Source organism: Macrobrachium rosenbergii, chromosome 48 (assembly GCF_040412425.1).
Source record: "Macrobrachium rosenbergii isolate ZJJX-2024 chromosome 48, ASM4041242v1, whole genome shotgun sequence".
NCBI lineage: Eukaryota > Metazoa > Arthropoda > Malacostraca > Decapoda > Palaemonidae > Macrobrachium > Macrobrachium rosenbergii.
Window position 1 is genome coordinate 52,171,721 of NC_089788.1, and position 14,233 is coordinate 52,185,953.

The 14,233-nt window shown below is 41.2% G+C and overlaps 1 protein-coding gene across 4 annotated transcripts in view; it reads left to right on the forward strand.

Annotated features, from left to right (window-relative positions):
• The first annotated feature begins 2,195 nt into the window (after positions 1–2,195).
• The window catches only part of LOC136831379 (uncharacterized), a 224,094-nt gene continuing 212,056 nt past the window's right edge, over positions 2,196–14,233 (forward strand). Inside the window, exons 1-2 of one of the 4 annotated variants that reach the window (XM_067091740.1) lie at positions 2,196–2,318; positions 9,823–9,934. In XM_067091740.1, the coding sequence (XP_066947841.1) occupies positions 2,242–2,318; positions 9,823–9,934 (189 nt within the window). In that variant the 5' untranslated portion in view covers positions 2,196–2,241. Of the gene's footprint in view, positions 2,319–3,239; positions 3,312–9,273; positions 9,407–9,427; positions 9,643–9,822; positions 9,935–14,233 lie in introns of those variants that run through there. The other 3 variants (XM_067091741.1, XM_067091739.1, XM_067091743.1) reach the window with 3 other exon arrangements.

The window sequence follows — 14,233 nt, forward strand, 5'->3', positions numbered from 1 at the left end:
AGGATGACTGAGGAGTTTTCAAATATTTATGAATATGATATATGGTACAGGTTCTCTTAATCTGGAATTTAGAGAGACAAAAAAAAAGGCAAAACAAAAGAAAGGGCAGACTGAGTGAGATTTAGGAATAAAAAAGATTGCAATAACATTCAAGAGTAAGATTATGCATTAGTAAGACGTACTGCTATGCGGACGTGAAGCACAGCTGACAGTGCAGTTAAAAAGATTTTGTCATGTGAAGATAACGTTTTAAGAAAATATTAGGGAGTCAGATGGCAGGACAGAGTAAGAAATGATACCATAAGGGAAACTAATGAAGTACTGTACTGTATGTAGGTGTGATAATGAAAAAGGGGAAGAGGAGATAAGAGTACGTTTTTTGAAGATAAAACACCAGAAGTACATGAATGGCAGAATACTACTGAATATGTTACTGACACGATTTAGGAGACTACTTTTTTCCTTAACAGAATTTACAAGAAATGTATGTAGAACTAAAGCAGCAGTAGCAAAGCGAAGACGCCATCTAACACGGATTTTTATTTTATTTTTTCGCTACCTTGTGATGCCATTTTGTCAAATAAGGGCACAAAAGTTACTTTGGTTTTCATAAAGGCCGAATCGTTTGTTGCCATGAATAGGTATTTTTCTTGTTTCGCTCAATACGCATTTGAGCAAGTATAGCCTACTTACTGCCCGCTTTTCACAAATATGACTACAATAAATGTAGACCATACACTATAGGCATAGCCATTCTAAAAGATATATACTTATTTTACATCTAAATAATTAAAAAAATTTTCTTGAGTGTATTAAACAGTGAAATTATAAAAGTTGTAGGTAACCCCTGCCTCTGTCATGGAAATGCATTGGATAGGCTATTTTCCTGGGCTAAGGTAACAATCTTTACTGCAGCTACTGCACTGGCTGCTTAGGCTAAAATCTGGCACCATGATGCCAGAAAATGTGCCCTTGTGTAACTTAACAGGAAAGATCTCGGGGTCTAGTTGTATGCTGGTGGTTGTGACTCATAGAGTTACTATCTTTTCTGAAGAAAGCAGTGAAATTAACTGAACAACAGAGAACAGGAATCTACCTGTATCAAAGAAACTGGAAGAGGACTTATGATGACCGACAATTTAAGAATTTGCTCCGAAAACTAAAACTCTGTGAAAGCCATTATATTATAATTGTTATTATTATTCAGAAGATGAAACCTATTCGTATGGAACAAGTCCACAGGGGCCAGTGACTTGAAATTCAAGCTTCCAAAGAATAAGGTGTTCATTAGGAAGAAGAAAGAGAATGTAAAGGGAGGGAAACGCAAAAGGAAGAGATCCCACTTATTAAAAAACAAACAAATTAACATTAATATATAGTAATTAAAATGCAAGGACAATAGTATTACCGTATTAATGCATTGCATCCTCGCTTGAACTTCCTAAGTTCCGTTGTACGACATCCTCTGCTACTATTAGGAAACAGAAACCTTCCACGACGAACTACTCTATCTAAAAGAGATAAATCTCTGGAAGAAGCAGAATCCACACCGAAGAACAGTATTCTAGTAAAGGAAGCACAAATGACCTTAAAGCAGGTTGCATTGATTTTGTCACTGTTATTATATAAACAATATGAGACATTACGAACAATGTTCCATCCACCTGAAGAGGAGGTTGGGGTGGGAAATCAGTACGAGATAAGCCTATCAATAGTCCTTTCGTTTTACGGGAGTTCATCCTCATACCCCACTGACTACACCATTCACTGATCCGGTCCATGTCCCGATTGAAGCTGAGGGCCGCTTCATTTTTCATAAGTGGAGACTACTACACCCACAAGTGTTGCATCATCGGCATGCTGAACAATCTTGTCCAGGCCAACAGCCATATCACTTGTATACACTGAAAATAACAGTGGACCAAGAACACTACCTTGTGGAACTCCAGACAAAATAGGTCTTGGTTCACTAAACATCCCGCCCGCAGCAGCCTACCTGTAAGGAAATCATGAAGCAATCCTAAAACATTCACCCACTCCAAAATTCTGAAGTCTATAAATAAGTGCCTTGTGATTTACTAAATCGAATACAGCACTAAAATCTATTTGATTTGTCCAGTTATAGACTTTTAAAAGTTTTACCAGATTGTATAAACCGAGACTGCATTTCACCCGCCACCATACCGGATCGTGGATAGTGGCGCCTCATAGTAGGCGGGGGCCACCACCAGAGATGTCAATATGGTTGGCTGTGCAGACGGAGACCTAATTGTGAATATAGCCTACCGTTCATTTTTCTGCTTCCCAAAAACAGAAAGGCAAGTGTCCCATATTGATTTTGCAAAATAAACCTTTAGGGAGGTGTTAGATGTCATTTTATTTCAGCTGGAGTGTGGACCTTCTGAGATTTTTGACAGAGAACATATTAGGTTTAGTAACAGCAGTGCCAACCAGTACTATAGTAGAGTCCACCGAGCTTTGCAGCTAAGCCCCGCCCACTAGTTAACAGTCCAAATGATTACCAGTACGGCTTTGACTCCGTTCGGTCATGTTGAGTTTCGCGCATGGATCATGACACCACAGATTTGATTTTCCGGAGTAGTGAAGTATGCAATTGATATCTCTGATAAAAGATATATTAAGTTATATATCATTATGAAGATCTTGGATAAGTTTGTCAGTGCATCTTTTTTTATTTGCAGCCTAAATACACAAGCGTCTTACTTTTTTTTTTAATTGGTGTTGGCCTACATAAGCGATCCCACTTAGACCACATTAATTGAAATGAAGCATAGACTTCTGCAGCCATGTCAAATGTTAATATCATTGAAAGATTAGGCCTACACATTAAAACCTTATATTTTGAGAATGACAGGACATGGGCCTACACGTCAATTTCTTATATTCTGAGGCAATGACAGGACATGGGCCTACACGTCAATTTCTTATATTCTGAGGCAATGACAGGTCATAGGTCTACACATCAAATTCTTATATTTTGAGACACTGACAGGGCATAGGCCTACGCGTCAATTTCTTATCGCAAATAGTTTTCTACCCGTATCTGTTGGAAATAGAGTAGTTTTTAATTAATATGTAATGATGGAAATCCTTCTTTTGAATTAATGACAATACCCTTCATAATTGGTGAACTGGAAAAACGAATTGGTTTTCATCTTATTAATAAGTTGAATTAACCACTCGAAATTGAGATTGTCTATGATCGAGTGTGCGTAGGTAAGTGCGTAAGTTCAACCGAGTGCGTAAGTTGCGTAAGCTCAACTCGCACTGTTCAAGATGTTTTTGAAAGGGTAAAGGGATGTAGCTCCCCTTATTTTCATTTGAAATGCCATATTTCTCCCTTGTAAAAGCTATGCACATATCTTCGTTTATATTGTACATGTTGCCATAACACTTAATAGTGTTCTTATGTATCTTTACCGTGATGTAACAGAAACTTACCGAGAGTTGTTATGGTAATGTTACAAGTTGCACCATGATGACTTTGCATGTGGTTGCAGTACCATCAACCGTAGGCTAAGATGTGCGATATCCTTCCATAATTTTATGAATATATATCAATTCTTGACTCCAATTCCACCTCTTATGCATGAAAAGCCAGGCTAACTGTGTAATGTAACATTTAAGTTAGGCATGAGTAGGCTACAGCATAGCCTAGGCTTAGGACTGGAGGACTGCGTGCTATTTGGCACAAGATGGCTGTCCTAACTGAACTTTTTGTATTAAAGGGAACCAGTCTTGGGCATTCGTATTACAGGAACCAGTATAAGTACCTATTTAAGAACCAGTTCAAACAGTTATGGAAGGAACATTAGGATAAGTTGTTTACACCATGTAACCTATTAAGTAGCATTAAATAACCCGCAGTAGTCAGCGTTTCCCTCAACTCTAACAACAAAATGAAGATTCGTCCGTCTACGACGTCAAGTACCAGTTCAAGCTAAGAGTAATCCGGGGTTTATAAACCTAGGCTGGTGTGTCACACTTGTTTTAGCCTACGCCCAGGATTGAGTTGTTATGTATAGGCTAGTCTGAGTTAATTGTCCTAAAATGAATGGTAGCCTCCGAATGTAAGCCAGGACAATTGATATCATGATAGCCACGAGTAGTAATAACAACGTTATAATTGAATAGAAACAAATATAGTAGTTTCAACTCCACGATATATAATGTATATGCATAAAGTGGAATGTACACGTATAAGCAAGTGCACATACACATACATGCATAGATCACCATAGTAATTGTGACGCCACTTTACCACAGACACTATATAAGTAAAACTTGTGGGCACATAGCCGATGGCACACACACATCAATCATAAAACTGTCTCAGCCTCACACACAGCTATCAAACTGCTCTCAGTGACTTATATTGAAAATATAATTACAAAAGGGATAACAAATCATATTACTGTGATGATTAAACATAAGGCTGCGGTAGCATTTCTATGAAAATGAAGGCTACGGTAGGAAGGCATCATAAGAAACTTAACGAAATAAGAAAAAAAATGATAGCTGAAAAACTTATGTAGGAGATGATCCAAACCAGTCTACGAGTAGCCCATGATTCATTTGCTTTTGAGGGCATTCTTGTAGATTACCCTGTTTGACAAAAGGATACATAAGAGTCAGTAATTCTCTCTCTCTCTCTCTCTCTCTCTCTCTCTCTCTCTCTCTCTCTCTCTCTCTCTCTCTCTCTCTCTTGTTGTTAGGAGAATATTCTAGCATAGACTATACTCATAAAGATCTCGATTACCTTATAATTGAAACAAATTACTAAATTTCAGTTAGCAAGAGTAGGCAAATAATTCTTCACACCAGTATTATGAATAGGTCTATATTTATTCTGCAATATTAGGTTACCATATGAAAATTTTTCGAAGACACTACAAGTCCCATAACAGCAGCAACAACAACAAGAACCACAACAAAACGGCTAAATATAAGATAGGCCTATAATCCAAACGTCATAAAGACATTGGACATTATAGGTCTATGTCATTGTTTATGGTCCTGTTATTTCGGAAGGAGATAATTCCTTAAGAAAATTCTCAGCAAATTATATCTAATATGACTCGTATATCCTATCATACTGTAACTTAAAGTTAAACATAGGCATATTCTGGTTTTGTAGAGTGCAGTCACTGCTTGTCATCCCTCCGAATGTGTAAACGATTGCAATGAAATCGAATTTATGACTATTAAAATGTAGAACAATTTCCTGAAATCAACATGAAATACCAGTCTGCATAGCTCTGAAAAAATCTTTGAGTTAAATTTTGAATGGTGAACACGCTTGACAATATCAGACCATAATTATCATTGTCCAGTGATTCAAGTGAATCGATTCGAACGCAGACATTCCCTGTGTCACCCCCGTATTCAGGTGAACCTCATTTACGAAACACAACATTGCAGCATCGCAGAACACTCTGACTTCATTTATATTTTCCTATTTTTTTTACCATTTTAAGAGAGATGTTTATTATGATTTTACTTCAGGGGATAAAATAAAGTTTCTTTTTGATAATCAGCAGAACGTATTTCAGTCCGGTTAAACAACCATTAGTTGGCAATGTTTTCGAAAAGTTGGTTAATGTGGTTCTTTTCATCTTCATCTATTTGAAATGGTTGTCCAACCAAACTAAAATACGTTCTGCTGATTATAAAAAAGAAACGTTATATTATCCCCTGAAATAAAATCATAATACACATCTCCCTTAAAATGGAAAAAAACAAATTGAAAATATGAATGAAGTCAGGGGTGTTCCGCGATGCCTCAGAATAAAAGAAATTGACGTGTAGGTCTATGGCCTGTCATTGCCTCAGAATATAAGAAATTGATGTGTAGGCCCATGCCCTGTCATTGCCACAGAAAAAAAGAAATTGACGTGTAGGCCAATGCCCTGTCATTGCCTTAGAATATAAGAATTGACGTGTAGGCCCATGCCCTGTCATTGCCTCAGAACATAAGAAATTGACGTGTAGGTTTATGCCCTGTCATTGCCTCCGAATATAAGAAATTGACGTATAGGCCCATGCTCTGTCATTGCCGCAGAATATAAGAAATTGACGTGTAGGTCTATGTCCTGTCATTGTCTCAAAATATAAGGATTTGATGTGTAGGCCTAATCTTTCAATGAGATTAACATTTGCCATGGCTGCAGGAGTCTATGCTTCATTTCAATTAATATGGTCTAAGTGGGATCGCTTATGTAGGCCAGCATCAATTAAAAAAAAAGCAAGATGCTTGTGTATTTAGGCTGCGCATGATAAAAAAAAGATGCACAGACAAACTTATCCAAGATCTTCATAATGATATATAACTTAATATATCTTTTATCAGAGATGTCAGTTGCATACTTCACGACTCCGGAAACTCAATCTGTGGTGTCATGATTCATGCACGAAACTCGACATGACCGAACGGAGTCAAATCCGTACTGGTAATCATTTGGACTGTTAACTAATGTGACGTCATTCTCCCTTGGAGATAACTAGTGTGACGTCATTCTCCCTTCGAGAGCTAGCCAATCACTGGCGTGCAGTGGCCGGGGCTTAACTGCATAGCTCGGTCGTGGTCACCAAGACTCTATGGACTCTGCTTTAGTCTCGTGGTGAATTTAAAACTTTTATGCTGAAAAGTTAATGCTTGTACAACCTGTAAAATTTGAACAATTTTTGAAAAATACAGTACTATCGTCAGACGGAAGAGATATACGAAACAATAATTAAAACCTTAATAGCCTAGAAATTTGTTCCAATTAGGAATATTATGATGTAGTAATAACATGATTATACTCAAGTGTATTCAGTCCTATTTCAACACAAATGGGCGCAGGTAAATATGAAGTTACCATTATATAACTTTTTATGTGGCACTTGAATTATATTGTTTCACTTCAACATGATAAGTAATTCATGTGCTATGTAATTGACAATTTAAAGACGAGTATTCTACACAAGTAAACAGTTATAATGCGGAAGAACAAGTTACTCAACGAAACTATTAACTGTCGATGACTGACAAATGGAGCTCGTGGGAAGAACCCGAGGAGAGCCTCACAAAATTAAACATCCCGGGGAGGTTAATGCCGCTAGTGCACTCCACGCGGTGCACTGTAGGCATTAATAAAGGGTGCTTGCAGTGCCGTCAGACCCTGGCTGCAACCACTTTTTAGCTTTTTACTTTAACTTCACCTTAGCTTCCCCCCCGCTTTTTTTTTTTAGTCTTGCAGTCCAACCTCTATAACTATTACTTAACTAACCAGAGATCCTTGTACACTGCATCTTTATCTTTTTGGTCTCTTTATCTTGCTACCCGTAGGGAGGTAGTGCCATCAGTGCACCTCACGTGGTGGACCGTAGGCATTACTTAAGGTTCTTTGAAGAGCTCCTTCGGTCACTAACTGCAACCCCTTTAATTTCTTTTACTGTACCTCCGTTCATATTTTCTTTCTTCCGCCTTACTTTTTACCCTCTCATGACAAGTGTTTCAAAGCGCAACTGCGAGGTCTTCCTCCTGTACTTTTAACACCTCCTTTATCAGGGCCGGCCCAAGCCTTCGTGGGTCACTATGCAGGATCGGATTTTTGGGGGGTCCTGATCACCGCCACCACCGGTGTTTAACTATTACTTGTGCATGAATACCTGATCATTTCATGCATTATAAAGGCATCACTAACAATATAGGAGTAGCAAATTCACAATATGGTCCAGTATTGTTTGCACTTTTTAAATTTCAGAGTGACGTATTGTGTGGCATATTGAACTTGTATTTGTAACTGAACAAATCAGCAGGCAGGATTCTACATTTACAGGAAAACAAGTTAACCAGAGTAATTGTTTAGATTTTCTTAAAAAATGGAGCAGGTGTACAAAAACGCAGTATCCCACTACAAATAAAACCAAATAATATACTTGTCAAATTCTTACATAAAAAATAGCAGTTGTAGAACTAAATAAATATATAAATTGCTTGAAAAAATACTTGAATATGTGCACAAAATCAACAGTAAGGGTTAAAAAATTATGTTGAACGATTATATTTGAAAACTGTACGAAAGTGGTAGGTCCTACTGAAGGGATTTAGTTTTCACCTCTTCATATTTTGTAATAAGTACAAGACACTGCAGTGGCACTGCTCTATTAACCACTTAACAAACTATTTCAGTATTTAAATTGTTTATAGTCTTTGTTTCCTTGCATTTCTGGAGGCAAAGTATTTTATGACATTGTATGTGATCTCGCGGCCAGTTTTGTTGTCAATAGTAATTGCAAGTTCACTCAGTCTTTCTTGTTCCATGGTAGAATGCAAGTAGGTGCTAGTCAATTGAGCTTAGAAAAGCTTCTTTCTGAGGCATCTGTTACAGGGAGCTTGCTGGCTATCCTGAGAGTTATTATTTAAAGAATTGGGTACAACTCACAAATGTCATTTTGAGAGCGGTAAGTAATAAGTTCAAGGGCTCTTTGAGGGTCATGGATGGCGTGGGCCCGCCATCCAGCTGTCTAGTTTGCTTATACCTTGGGTTGGCTCTCCATTCCCAGTTTCTGTTTCAGCGCTGAATGGCCCCATAGCTTCCTGGGGAGATCAAAGTAATAGATACACGGCGGGTATTTAGCGATAAATGGCAGTTTCTTATAGTATTTTGGTCGCTTATTTACAATTTAACGTTTTTTTTTTTTTTTGGGGGTCGAATGTAATTAACCCCTGAAGTCCACCCAACAAGGGGTTTCCATACGCGATCTTCACAAGACAGAGCGCGGGTACGTCTGTTTGGAACGGTTCATATTCCGTCCGGCAATGCAAGCACTTGTTAACGTTGGGGTACCGCCCCCCGGCCCAGTAGTAAACACGGCGAAGGGACATTCCATTTGGCCGACAACAAACAAATGCACCGCCAGTATCAGAAGCCCTAAAAATGTATAAAAAAACAGTTTCCAAGGTAAAAACAGGCACCGAGCTAATACGTAGAATTACCCTTTTCGCTGTCCAGATCGTTTACTGGGCGATATCGCCCTGATTGCATGGCTATGCATCCAAAATTTCACATAATGAAATTTAAAAAAAAAACCAAGGATGATGCATATACGTTTCATATATAGGATCTTGGCCACCCTTTAAGTGACCGTTTGTTTCACCCTCAGTAAACAAACTTAAAATCTTTTATGAATCCCATACGTAGGCCTACCGATGACTATAAAGTGGGTGTAAGAGCCACCCGAAATCTTTTATGAATCCCATACGTACCGATGACTATAAAGTGGGTGTGAGAGCCACCCAAATACTTCAGTCAGGGACCTGGGGGCCTTGTCCCCCCACCCCCAAGAGTTGGTTTGCCCCCCTAGCCATTGAAATAATAACAGTAAAATTCACTCGAAGGTGGGTGTGACACAACTGTTTGTTGCTTAATTAACTCAATACAGCTCTTACATGGCTTCAAAATGCTCTAAAATGTGCACAAATTTCCGCCATTGATTTCAGTGCTATAAATTGACAGTATTTGCATAGGTAATCTGATTTTACCTCTTAAATTCGTAAACTTGATTTGTACGTCTATATAATTTACAGACAATACGTATAACTTTCTTGGATTCGTTGGACAGTTCCAGTGCCAGGTCAGTAGAGTAAACGTATATAAATTAGAGTAAACGTATATAAATTAAAGCAAAATTAAAGCTTATGACTATGATTGCTGGTTATTCTAAATTTAGATTAACCTTCTCATGTTCTTTATGAATAATTCTGATATAAACGTAGCGAGGATCGTATACGTATGTCATTTAATCACTCCACAGGACGAACGTCCGACGTCGCACAACCAAGGGAAGCAATGTCCGGTTGAACGTCTTCGGTTCTGTCCTGTCATTTTTTTTTGTGACGCCGTCCAAAATGGATGATCAGGAAGAGGTGAGTATCTTTAATATTTATTTTCCTTGATTTTAGCCTGTAAACTATGTGTTGACAGAGAAGCCAAAAGCCTAATAAGGCGGAAAGGGAAGGCTGGAATTCCTCAGGGCCAGGCTTGTCCCAAGTTTAGGCTAGCTAAAAGAGTTACCCTAGGCCTATGGGGAACCAGTACTCAGCCTAGTACGAAATCGGGTCTCTATGTCAGTCGGGATAACCATGATTTTGTTTTTAACTTGAAAATATCCCTTTCATAGGCCTATGTGCTGTGGGCGTTTCTGACATTTGTTTCGTTGGCAATGATTAGAGATAAGACCCCACCTTTAGTAACCAGTTGGTTCTTAGCCACGTAAAATGAATCTAAACCTTCGGGCCAGCCCTAGGAGAGCTATTAATCAGCTCAGTGGTCTGGTTAAACCAAGATGTACTTAACTTAGCCTAGCCTAGCCATAGGCCTACCCTACATTTCGGGGGAGCGCAGTATCGTAGCTCCTGCAGAATAGAAGAGGCATTAGTTCTTTTTTAAATTTGCTTTCCTGTATCAAATTGCATAGAGGATTATTAGCCAAAGCCATGATCAGTATTATTTTTCACCTTTGACATATATTCTTTATACTGTCTACTTATGGCCACCGTATGTTTTGTGTTTAGTATCACTGTATGGCCTTTCTTTACACAATTTTTACACTTGAAGAGGTTGCAGCACATTCATTTGATTTGTGATTTTCACCACATCCAGGGCAAGCTTGGGCATTTCCACAATTTGTTGCGCTGTGACCAAATTCCTGACATTTATAGCATTGATGATAGGGCAGGTAGCAGTCGTATACTTTGCAACGGCTATACAGTGTACACAATTTGTCACCTTTCGTATTTGTGCATTTGATGATGTAGTGTTTATATTTGTCATTTCTGGCTATCATTTCCTTCACAGTTTTCAGGTCGTCATTTTCAGAAATGAGGCTACCTATCTGTGGATTTTTCTTTGCAATGTTATTGACAATGTCGTCTTCATCCTTCGGGACAGAGACTACTTTTATTTTGGGTTTAAGTTTACCCTTCTCATATACTGATGTGTTGCTGACTTTCTGAATCGCCATTTTTGCCTTTTTAAGTTTTTCCTGTCTGGAAATCTTACAGATAAGTGTCCATCTCTTGTTGATTTAACCTGTTTTACTGGTTCTGTTATTTTACTCATAATTCCTGCCAGTCGTCGACCTGGACAGGTTCCTCAAACATAAATAGACATAACCTTAGTAATTCTAAGCCGTAGTTCCGCGGTGAGCTAGACTATGGCAATTGACGTTTTCCTATGTTATTTTACTTGCTTTACTAGAATTTAAAGTAATATTTTGTCGGCTGACTGTAACTAAACTGTAATTGACCTTTGAAGACTACACGACAGGGTATATCTAAGCCGGCATTCTGCGGCAAACCCCCCACCCCCCTCCATAGCTAATACGGCAAAATTGTAACCAGTAAACACCCCTAAAAATACTAACCTAACGTACCCTAGGGGTGTTTACTGCTTACAATTTTGCCGTATTAGCTATGGAGGGGGTGGGGGGCTCGCCGCGGAATGCTGGCTTAGATCTACCCCATCGTGTGGTCTTCAAAGGTCAATTACAGTTTAGTTACAGCCGGCCAACAAAATATTACTTTAAATTCTTGTAAAGCAAGTAAAATAACATGGGGAAAATGTCAATTGCCATAGTCTAGCTCACCGCGGAACTATGGTTTAGAATTACCATAATCTTTCCTATAATGCCAGGTCTCGACCTGACCTAACCAGATCTTACCTACCTAACCTAACTTAGGGCGACGTGCCCTGACCTGGCTGGCGGCTTTCCTCCCCCCCCTGAACCTCCCCAAAAAGGCCGTAACCTGTCCCGGTCGGCAACTGGCGACAATCGGGCCATGGAACTAGAGGAAAGTTTTACCTAAAAATTATATTTTCAAGTATAAAACCCGATAATGGTTTGAAGTACAATTTTACCATGTCAGCACATATTATTTTAAAGCCCAATTTAAAGCCCAATAAGAGACATGAAGAAAAATAGAATAGGCTTTATTTGGTACCATTTAATGGGGCAGTAGACCTATGAAGGATTAGGTGAAGCCCAGTTGTTCTTACAGAAGTAGGCGTATAGGCTAGCTAGGGGTATCCTGTAACACATGCTGGAATGGAATGCTTATTTGCACGGGCCTTTTTTCATGACTTGGTGACTGAAAATCCACCAAAATCAGTCTTAATGGTGAATATACTGGTATCATATAATCAAAGGAAAGACATGTTGTTCCAGCACGATATACAAATCGTCGGTCCTTTACATTAGAAATTACTTTCAGCGTAGGCTGGAACAAGGTGGTTAGGCAGTTAACTACTGTCCGAGAGGCGGGAGTACCACCTGCCCGGATGTAAACATTCCAATTTGCTTTTGGCCGTCGTAGACTGTGGGCGTTGTTTCTCTCGCTCTCTGCCTGACTGCTGTTGAGCTTTTCCTGGTGGGAACTTTCCTCTTTTGTATGAATATGAATGTTGATAAGCCCTTTAAGCCCTCCTACCCCCAGTGTGTGTTTCCTGGGGTGGGAGGCAAAAAATGCCATACATTTAGATCTAGTCTTGACACGGACCCACACGCCCTCTGCTCCACTTGCAGGGGATGTATGTGTTCGTGCTCTTCACTTTGTAACGAGCGTTATTCCTGGTCTCCCGAGCAGTGGAAGAAGTTTCAAGGGAGGAGACATTACCCTAGGAAGCCCACCAAGGAATCGCCCAAGGGTAAAACACACACACCCCGACGACTCCCTTGGTGGCTGATCTGTCGGGATCGTTTCTCCCTCCCGGCAAGCTTCCCCTTCTTGCTATCTCTCCTTCGGGTGAGGAGTCCCCCTCCCCTTCCTCATTCATTTCATCGGGTGTGGAAGGCTGTAGGGGAGCAGTTGCTCAGGACATCCTCTCTGGGGCCTCTCCTCACTTGGGGCGAATTTTTTCCCCCCGGAGTGTGTAGAGGCTTCCCTTTTTGACCCGACTTTGTCCTCAGGTTTGGGGTTGGAAGTGTCCTCTGTTGGCCAGGTACCCGATCTGACCTCTGCCTGGCTGCACCTTGGTCTGCCTGGTGTTCCGTCACTGGAGGGTCTGGTGTCACACTTGTCTGGTGCTCCGGTGATGATCCACGCAGCCACTGCTTTCACCACCACGACTGTCACCATGTCGTCATTCGGCAAGTTGCCTGTGACGGTGGCCTCACACCTTGACACCCAGGTTTCGGCCACTCCTGCCACATTCCACTCCGTGCCACTGCCTCTTGGGTTCCCCACCCCATTATCCCTGCCTGGCCCCTCGCACATGGTGACATCGTCAGAACCTTACATGTCAATGCCTGCTCCTGTTGCTGACCCACGCTCGTTCTTGACCACGGTTCCGGCTCCTCGTTTCCCTGACACTCGACCCGGCCTGGCTCCCCATGCGCCACCCGTGCCTCCGACCCTGGCTTCATCTCTGGACTGTCCTGGCTCCATCTCTGGACTGTCCTGGCTCCCGCGCTGCTGTATCTGGCCCGATAGCTGCTGGCCCGAGCACCGTCTCCGCTACCCGGGTCACGCCTGCTTCCGTGGCCCCCCTGGTTGCTCCTGTGCCTTAGGAGAGCTGTTAATCAGCTCAGTGGTCTGGTTAAACTAAGGTATACTTAACTTTGCTGCTGCTCCGTGGTTTGGGGATCTGACTACGATCCTGAGGAAGAAGTCGAAGAAGAGATCGAGGAAGGTGTTGTCGTCTTCATTGTCATCGTCATCGTCGTCTGCTGCCTCTTCTTCCTCTTCTCCTTCCGTGGCTTGCCAGCCAAGGAAGAAGAAGCTTGCCTCCCTCCCTTCCCCAAGAAGTCTCGCACCAAGACCTCTAAGGGACTGCTTCCTTCCACAGGGAAGGCAGTGGGATCTCTCTTTGGCTCTTCCTGATCCACGGATCAGGGAACTGCTGTGTTGAACCCCAGGTCAGTCGTATCGGGAGCAGAGGGCATGCAAACCGCGGTTCGCACTCCCCCGCTGTGCCAAAGAAGCCTGCTTCTAAGGCCAACGGGTCCGTGTCGGACACTTGCTCACGAGTCGCTCTGAGTACCCCAGTCTGGTACGGGAGAAACCTCTCTCCGTACAGGACTCGGGCATGGGACGAGAGAAAGAATCCGGGCATGCAGGTGCCCCAACTCTTCCTGCTGGTGCTTCTTCTAGTACTGAGCCAGGTTCCCGGGAAGGTGCACTGGTCCCTTGGGTCCGGACACCTGGAGAAGCAGAGAAGAGTCCCCT